The sequence below is a fragment of the Microtus ochrogaster genome, chromosome 7 (assembly GCF_000317375.1).
Source record: "Microtus ochrogaster isolate Prairie Vole_2 chromosome 7, MicOch1.0, whole genome shotgun sequence".
Lineage (NCBI taxonomy): Eukaryota > Metazoa > Chordata > Mammalia > Rodentia > Cricetidae > Microtus > Microtus ochrogaster.
The window spans coordinates 52,845,340-52,855,080 of record NC_022014.1 but is presented as its reverse complement, the minus strand read 5'-3'; the positions used below and the strand labels follow the sequence as shown (position 1 = coordinate 52,855,080).

The 9,741-nt window shown below is 43.2% G+C and overlaps 1 protein-coding gene across 1 annotated transcript in view; it reads right to left on the bottom strand.

Annotated features, from left to right (window-relative positions):
• Rrn3 (RRN3 homolog, RNA polymerase I transcription factor) overlaps positions 1 to 7,221 on the bottom strand; it is a 43,750-nt gene extending 36,529 nt beyond the window's left edge. Inside the window, exons 1-3 of the mRNA XM_005350342.1 lie at positions 7,108 to 7,221; positions 5,688 to 5,793; positions 4,178 to 4,234 (exon numbers count right to left, since the gene is read on the bottom strand). Of these exons, the coding sequence (XP_005350399.1) occupies positions 4,178 to 4,234; positions 5,688 to 5,793; positions 7,108 to 7,190 (246 nt within the window). The 5' untranslated portion in view covers positions 7,191 to 7,221. The remainder of the gene's footprint in view (positions 1 to 4,177; positions 4,235 to 5,687; positions 5,794 to 7,107) is intronic.
• Between the last annotated feature and the right edge of the window lie 2,520 nt (positions 7,222 to 9,741).

Below are 9,741 nucleotides of genomic sequence, written 5' to 3'. Positions count from 1 at the left end.
AAAAAAAAAAAAAAAAAAAAAAAACCAATAGCTGAGTGCTGGTTTAGTAATGCACAAGGACCTGTGTTTAATCCCCAGCACCACGACAAAAATCACAAAACTATTATATGATATAAAAAAAAAAAAAACCTGGTTCTAAGGCTGGACAAAGGGTTTAGCAGTTAAGAGATAGTATTGTTCTTGCAGAGAATCCAAGTTTAACCTCCAGTTTCCCAGCTTCCACATATTTGGCCCTCAGCTGCCCCTAATTCTACCTCTAAAGGACCTGACATCTTAATGCACACATACACAAATATGCAATTTTTTTTGTTTTTTTGCCTGTTTTGAGACTGGGTCTCTGTTTGTAGCCCTGGGTGTCCAGGAACTCCCTATGTAGATTAGGCTGACCTCGAACTCATAAAAATCTGCCTGTATCTGCCTTTTCCTCCTTGTACTGGGACTAAAGATGTGTACCATCACGCCCAGTTAAATGCATTTTTTTTTTTTTTAGTTTTTTTGGAGATAGGGTTTCTTTGTAGCTTTGGAGCCTGTCCTGGCACTAGCTCTTGTAGACCAGGCTGGCCTCGAACTCACAGAGATCCGCCTGCCTCTGCCTCCCGAGTGCTGGGATTAAAGGCGTGCGCCACCACCACCCCTAAATGCATTTTTTAAAGTTAAAAATAAAAAAGGATCTGCTGAGGGTTGGGTTCAGGCTGACTTCTAGCTTCAACACTAAGTTACTAGAATGAGAACCTGCTCACAGAAAGTAGAGTGCAACACAAATAAATTGGCCCTTTGGACCAGAGAAAAAAGGTAAAGCTCAGGAAAGCTTGAAGACTTCAGGTGCTCTTTAAGGGTAATATTTCTTACAGGGAAAGGACACTGCAGAAAATTGAAAGTAAATCAATATATATATAGTGAGCAAGCCAAAAGAGAATTCTGGGGAGCAAAAAAGGGTCAGGTAGGGCACAGAGGTCATGTATGCTAGGTATATAATTAGAAACATCTTCTGAGTCTGGGAAATGGACCCAAGGAGGAAAACACCATGTGCTTAGAGAACCAGAAAAAGCTCAAAGCAGCTGACATTACACCAGGATCTGAGAGAGAGCAGTTTGCAGATTACAGTAGTAGCAATAAACAGATACGACATTTACATGGGGCTGGAAAGGTGGCTCAGTGGTTAAGAGCACTGGCTGCTCTTCCAGAGTTCCTGAGTTCAATTCCCAGCACCCACATGGTGGCTATAACCATCTATAATAGGATCTGATGCCCTCTCTGGCATGCAGAACACACATACACAAAACATAAATAAATCTTTTTTAAAAAAAAAAAAGATATGACATTTACTATGTACCAGACAGTGTTCTAAGGTTTTATCATATGTTAATTCATTTATTCCTTACAACCACCCCACAGAACAGGTACTACTGATCTCCATTTTACAGAGGAGGACACTAAAGTACAAGAGCAAGAACTCACTTGAGAGGGAAGCAATGTTGTCTGAGCCAATGTTCAAATAAAGTGTTAAGGAAGACCTCAAGCCACAAAGAAAAGACATCCAAAGACATACAGGTAGAAGGTGGCAAACTTGGGGGGATGTGTATCTCTTAAGACTAAACACAGTAAGACTATTTATCACCAACAGTACTAGAGGTTAATCTCTATTCTTCTACAGGCGTGAAGTTGTTAAGTAGGAATAACATGCCTAGACATGTCCTATGGAGAGATGAGTCAGGCTTCACTGTTCAAAGTACATCTACAGGGAAGAGGACAGAGCACAGCAGGATCTAAAGAATACAGAGTTACTAGAGGAATTCAGATTTACGAACACCAACAAAATCGCACATGAAAGGTTTTGTTTGTTTGTTTTGCCCCAACATGGATGAATAGATACAGAAGATTAGAAGGTCCAGAAAGACTACAAGGTCCCTTACTCAAGAACTATGTAAGCAATAAAGCCAGTTTAGCATACAGAAGGCTACAGAAAAGTGGGCTTGGGGAAGAGATCAGTCTGACTTCGTCACAGTGGAGAACATTAACAATTCTGGAAGATGCAATGAACAGGTAGTTAGGAGGCAAGTCTGGGGTCCACAGGAACAACAGGAGCTATAACACATGCATTAAGGAGTTACGAAGACACATGTAGACTGCAAAGCCTATAGCAATCACACACTAAAACTCTACTGAATAATAGAAAAGAACCAAATTTTAAAAATTTCAGAGCTTTAAAAATAGTTTTTTTAATTAAGGGATGGAGAAGAAGCTCAGTGGCTAAGAATATTTATTGCAGCCGAGCGGTGGTGGTGCACACCTTTAATCCCAGTACTAGGGAGACAGAGGCAGGTAGATCTGTGATTTTGAGGCCAACCTAATCTATGAACAGCGAGTTCCAGGACAGGCTCCAAAGATACAGAGAAACTCTGTCTTGAAAAACAAAACAAAAAGAATGAAAAAGAAAAAGAACATTTATTGCTCTTCCAAAGGGCCTGGATTCAGTTCACAGCATCTACATGGCTGCTCACAACTTCTGGTATCCCTCTGCACCAGGCATGCACATACAGAGTAAACACACACACATGCAAGCAAAACACTCATATACATAAAACAAAATAAACCCTTAAAAACTCCACTCAGTTCCAAAGTTAAGAACACATCAGAAATGGAACACACCTTTAATCCCCACACTTGGGAGGCAGAGGCAGGAGAATCTGTGAGTTCAAGGCTAGTCTGGTCTACAGAGAAAGTTCCAGGACAGCCAAGGTTACAGAGAAATTCTGTCCCAAAATAAATAAATAAATAAATAGGTAAACTATTAAAAGGTAATATATAAAACAAAGAACACACCAACAATGTGACAAGAAGTGATGAGAAGACAGAAAGATCACAGAAAATGAAGGCGATTTTAAGTGGGTGGGCAACAGTGTCTATTGTTGAACTGGTGTGAGGCTGTCAAATGCCACTAAAATGAGACTATGAGAAATTACTGGGGAAGCCAGGCATGGTGGCATACACTTTTAATTCCAGTATTTAGTATGCAAAGGCAGAAGGATCTCTCTCATTTGAGGCCTGGTCTACATAGAAAGTTCCAGAACTACCAGGGCTATGTAGAGAGACCCTGTCTCTGCAGGAAAGAAAAAAACATAACAAAAAATTACTAGGGATAAAAACATAATCACTGATAACTTTTACCAAGTCACTAGAGTAGTGATATGTTGACTTAAACGTAAATAAGGCAGAAGGAATGGGGGTGTGCTCGTAAAGCGGAACATTCCGAATGACAAGCCCTTATTTCAGGTTGGAGACTGTCCTAAGGAATCCTGGATATCAACTCACTAAGTCTTCATGGTTCTCCCCTCGCTCCTTCTTTTTTTAAGAATTATTTTTTATTTTATAATTATGAGTGTTTTGCCAGCATGTATGCATATGCATTATGTGCATGCAAGAGAGACTGCAGAGTCCAGAAGGTACCATATCCCCTGAAACAGTTAAAGATGGTTGTTGGCTGCCATGTAGATGCTGAGAACAGAATCAGAGTGCTCTGGAAGACCAAGTGCACTGGGTGACGGTGGTACACACCTTTAATTCCAGCACTCGGGAGGCAGCCTGTGTGAGTCCAGCCTGGTCTACAAGAGCTAGTTCCAGGACAAGCTCCAAAAAAAGAGAGAAAGAGAAAGAAAAGAACACTAAGTGCTCTTAACTACTAGCTATCTCTGTAGTCTGCCCTTTAAGTAACCAAGTATGGGGAGAGGGCAGGAAGTCCAGTCATCCAACCAATAGATGCCAGGAGTATCCCCTTCCTCCTACTGCTGACAACTAAAAGTGTTCCCAGCCATCATCAAATGTCTGCTAGAGGGGAAGATTGCTCCTGGCTGAAAAACACTGAGTTAAGTAAGATAGGATCACAGAAAGCAAGTCTTGAACGACAGACAAGGATCACTGGTAAAAATATTACAACCTGGGGTCAATCCTAGAGGCTCACATGGTAGAAAGACAGAGCCAACTCCCACAAATTGTCCCCTGGCCTTCACACTTGCTGTAGCATGCACACATGTGCAAAATACACAATTAAATATGATAAATAGCCAGGCTCCAGACAGGCTCCAAAGCCACAGAGAAACCCTGCCTCGAAAACGCAAACCAAACCAGACCAGAACAAAACAAAACAAAAAAAAAAAAAAAGAGAATGTTTTTAAATTACCTTTATATCAGGGTCTGAGAGCTGGTTCTTCAACAACTCTAAGTCATTTGTTTCACCCTAAACAAAGAGAAGAAATTAAAGTACAATTACTATGGTTTCCTTTAAATATTAACAGAATTTTGTTTCATTTTTCAAGACAAGGTTTCCCTGTGTAACAGTCCTGGCTGTTCTGGAACAGTCCTGGCTGGTCAAGAACTCACTGAGATCTGCCTGCCTTTGTCTCCCAAGTGCTGGGATTTAAGGCATGCACCACCACCGCCCAGCCAGAGTTTTTATTATTCCTTGATATCTCAGAGAACTACAAAAGGACCTGTAGAACTTCTATACATCGCTTACAATAATAAAGTCAGGACTATAAGGATTCTTATTTAAGGCAGTCCTGGTCATTTTATATACTCAAAATCCCAAATATTCAGATAACAAGCCCAAGGCCACCCATCTGGGCAACCCCATCTCAATATAAAAAGTAAAAAAAACGGGGCTGGAGAGATGGCTCAGAAGTTAAGAGCACTGACTGCTCTTCCAAAGATACTGAGTTCAATTCCCAGCACCAACATTGTGGCTCACAAGCACCATTAATGAGATCTGGTGCCCTCTTCTGCCCTGCAGGGACACATACAGGCAAAACAGTGTATACATAATAAATAAATCCTTTAAAAAAAAAAGTAAAGGGGGCTGGAGAGATGGCTCAGTGGTTAAGAGCATTGCATGCTCTTCCAAAGGACCCGAGTTCGATTCCCAGCAACCACATGGTGGCTCACAACCATCTGTAATGAGGTCTGGTGTCCTCTTTTGGCCTACAGACATATATGCAAAACAGAATAGTGTGTCCATAATAAATAAATAAATATTTTTTAAAAAAAGTAAAAAAAAAAAACAAAAGGGCGCCAGGCAGTGGTGGCGCACGCCTTTAATCCCAGCACTCAGGAGGCAGAGGTAGGTGGATCTCTGTGAGTTCGAGACCAGCCTGGTCTACGAGAGCCAGTTCCAGGACAGGCTCCAAAACCACAGAGAAACCCTGTCTCAAAAAACCAAAAAAAAAAAAAAAGAGAAGTAGCAAAGAAAATAATCTTATGGTTGGGGTCACTACAATATGAGAAACTATATTAAGGGATTGCAGTCTTAGGAAGGTTGAGAACCACTGTTTTAGACAGAGGCTGTGTAGCCCTGGCTGGCCTCAAATTCACAGATATCCACCTGCCTCTGCCTCCAAGTGTTCACCAAACCCAGAGTAAAATTTATATTTAGGCAATTAAAAGAGCTCAACTCGGGGAAGTGTTTTCCTGGAGTGGACAAGGTCCCAGATCTAATCCCCACCACTGAGAAACCTAAACAAAGACACACACATAAATGTTCACGTTCATGTTACTATGTTTACTGTGTTTGTGGTTGTTTCTGGAAGGTGGGAGGCACTCAGCAGGAACCCAAGGCCTTAATAACCTGCTCTGCAGTGTAACACATACTGTGTTCTGTCTGACAAAAGTCAACCCCACAAAGTATTTACTCATACCTTTTTGTATTTCAGTAAGACTTCTGTCACAGTTCCACCAAACCGAACAGTTTTTCTTGGGGGAGAATTGAAGAAATCACTCTCTAATGCAAGCATATCCGAAAGCCTGAAGAAGCAGAAGTACCAGGTATTGAATGCATGACACAGAATAACAGCGAACATGACTAACCAACGTCATTTTTAAATGCTATCCATGTTTCCAATCCTATCCCCACCTTCCATTCTTCACTCGGCAACTGTCTCCTCATGGGACTGAGAATAACAATCCAAACTCAAACTCCTAAAGGGAAAATACTACATGCTCGAAAAACCAACACTTGGGAGACTGAGGCGGAATCCAGAAGTTCAGGGGCAACCTAGGCCTAGTGAGATTTTAATCTCAAAATTTTTTTTTTTTTTTTTTGGTTTTTCGAGACAGGGTTTCTCTGTGGCTTTGGAGCCTGTCCTGGAACTCGCTCTGTAGACCAGGCTGGTCTCGAACTCACAGAGATCCGCCTGCCTCTGCCTCCGGAGTGCTGGGATTAAAGGCATGCGCCACCATCGCCCGGCTTATTTTTTATTTTTTTTTTAAGAGAAAGGGAAGGAAAAAAATGAAAGACTCCAAATTCCTGCATTAATCCTATAAGATCCCATTTAACAGGGAGGGCCCTTGTCTAACTCTGATCTCGAGGTAGAAGCATTTGTTAGAAAGAAGCACGGTGTCCTTTCTTCTTCAAACTTGTCAAGCTGGTTCCCATTTCACTTGCTACTCTTTAGAAACTCTTTCCACATACATACAAGGTTGAAGCGCAAATATCAGAGGCTTTCTCCACCAGAACTGCTACAGTATTTAGTTCTCCACAGCTCTAACTGATCTTGTTCATTTACTGCTGTCCCTGTCCAGCTGTTGAGCCCGAGAACGTTCGTCCCCAGTGTCCACACTTCAGAAGTAATTGTCATTATGCTAAGTGCTTTACAACGTTTCCTTCACTTACAAAGTCATACAAAACCTAAAAATGTTGCTTAGATAAGGACAACTGGGTCTGCTGCTCACTTCTGCAGAAACAAACTTCAAAGTTTAGAATTCAGTTTGTCACCACTGACAGCATTCACCCAGAAATCCCAAGTCCAGGGAATGCGGTCCACATCTACGCTAAGGGAGGGAAGAAGAAAACGCAGACGACGGGCCTAGAGTCCCACAAGGGCGTCCCAGGAGTTCAAGCGGAAGACAATGGAACAGACAAGGCTGACTAACGGCGCCTTCGCCCTCACGGAGGGAACGAGAGGCTGCTGCGCACCAGGGCCGAGCCCGCGGGCCCGGCGCTCTCAGGCCTCGGGACGCTCCCACCCCTCGCCCCCACCCCCTCAGTCCTCGGGACGCCCCGAGCGCTCACGGCGGGCTCGAGCCCGGACACGCAGGGGGAAGCCGCCCGGATCTTACCCAGTCCGCGACGCGCCCAGTGTGCCAGAGGCCGCAACCGCCACATCTCCAGGCAAACTCGTGTGAAGCAGCGGGGCCGCCATCGGGCCAAAGCAGCGCAAGCGCAGCGCCTGCCGCCGGAAGTCACGGCCGCCGGCCCACCCCGGAAGTCACCTTGGAAAGGCAGCCTCCAGCCAATCGGGGCCCACGTGAGGGGAGCGTGGCACTCGCCTTGGAAGGCCCCGCCGGCCCTAGCCTTTGGGAAGCGTGCCTAATAGACTGGGGCAGCTACGAGCCAGTCAGTGGCTGCGTTCCTCAAAGCTTTCCTCCAGAATAATCCTGCCATGCTGGCGAGCACCTGAAACCTCGGCCTCTGAAGGTGGAAGCAGAAGGATCGGGAGTTCAAGACTAGACGGTAAAGTGCTAGGACCCGGGTTAGTAAAAAGCCCGGCGTCCCAGCACTGGAGAGATGGAGACAGAAGCATCTTTGGGACCCGCTGACCGACCGGCCAGACTAGCCTTCCAGGCAAACACGCAAGCAAGCACCCACATGCACACAACACTTAAATCGAATCGAGGAAATCAAGTCTTTACAGAGGAAAGATTTGACTGAACAAAATACATGATCTGTACGCCATTTTAAACACACGATAATCTTATTCTCTAGGAAACACATGACATGCGGAAGCCTGGAGGCAGTGGAGAGGGCTGGAGGGCTGTCTCCATGGCTAAAGAGGACCCGGGTTTGAGAGTTTATCGTAGTGAATGAAGGCTTTTAATCCCAGCAGAAGCAGGCAGATCTCTTGAGTTTGTAGATAGCTTGGTCTACAGAGCGAGTTCTAGGACAGCCAGGACTACACAGAGAAACCCTGTCTCAAAAAAAAAAAAAAAAAAAGAGAGGACCCAGATCGATTCCCAGCACCCAGGTAATGGCTCACAACTGTCTGTAACTCCAGTCCCCAGTCCCAGGGGATCTTATACATAGTGCCCAGACATATATGCATGCAAAACACCCAAACACATAAAATAAGTTTAAAAACATAAAATAAGTTTAATTTATTTATTATGTATTCTACCTGCAGGTCAGCGGAAAGCACCAGATCTTATTGTGGATGGTTGTGAGCCACCATGTGGGTTCTGGAAATTGAACTCGGGAACTCTGGAAGAGTAGCCAGTGCTTTTAACCACTGAATCATCTCTCCAGCCCCTTAGAAACAGTTTTAAAGAGCTATTTGATCTCAAGCATACTTTTTGTTTCTCAAGATGTTGATAGAATCCAGACCATTGTTCATACTAGGTGGGTGCTCTACTATTGAGCTCCACTTGTAAATTTGTAAAAGAAACTAATGTCACCCAGACCAAAAAGAAGCAACTACATGGCAGCTCACAGCTGTCTGTAACTCCAGTTTTAGGGGATCTGACACCTTCACACCAATGCACATGAAATAAACCATTTTTAAAAAATTAAGACAAGATTATCTTCAGCATCATGTTAACTAAAAAGCACAGCTCTGGTTTGCAGATTCATAAATCCAAGTTCTGTTATCCTTGAACCGATTTTGAATCTGATACTGTTTTAAAGTTTCTTAGGAATGTTGAGCAGAAAGCACCCATCTCCAGAGCAGGGGAAATAATTGCACATTAGCACAATCAATGCTTTAGGATAGCTGTTTTTGCAGAAACCTACTCCCCTCTATCACAAAGAAAAGCAAAATGAGATAAACAGAATACATGTGTATGACACATGAAGAACATAAACTCTCAAGTAACTGCCGATTCACCCATAATGCCATTAATTTTGAGCTGAACATATATTTAAAAAAAAAAAAAACACCTATGACTATGCCACCTAACTCAAGAAGCAGAACCCCAAGCAGCACTGGTGACTTCCAGGGTTCCTCGAGCCACTTGAATGGCCAGGTCTCTCCCCCAAGGACCTATAACTGTTCTAACTGCTTAACCCTGCCCCCATCTGTAGAGTAAAAGCCCAGTTTCTGGACATGAAATCTCAGCAATCTCCACCCTGAAAAGTTCCACCCCTTCCCAAGAAGCTGTATAAGCCCTGTATCCTGTTCAGTTTGCTGCAGTTTTTTTGCCCCAGCAGAGGCAGCTCCCTCCTGGATTTTCCCCTCCCAATCGCTTGTGTGAGGTTTGTTGTGGGGTGGGACTTTGTGGTATTCTTTGACTCCCAGGATACCTTCCCATCTGAGCTCTAATGCTTACAACTTTTATTTTTGTCTTCCTCCAAAGGCAGTATTTTTCTTGGTTTTTTTTTTTAATTTTTTTTTTTAACAATCCAAACAGACACAGTTTTATTTAAAAGGAGCTCTGGTAAAGTTTTATTAAAGGAAAACTTTTTACTTTTCACCAGTCTGTTCTGACATGCTTCTAATAATGTCAGAATCACCTGGGTCAATGATGGCCAGTGTGCATACTCTGTAGTATTTTCCACACGCTGTGCCCAACTCAATGTTATTGCCACTGTAGTGATGGACACCAGTTTTAGCCAACATGGCATAGCATTCTATTTCAGATTTCCTCAAGGCGGGGCAGTTGTTGGTGAGGATCACCAATTTCGCTTTGCCCTGTCTGATCATCTTCAGAGTTTAAATATTTTTTTAATTTTTTTTTTAGCTTTTTTTTTTTTTTTTTTTT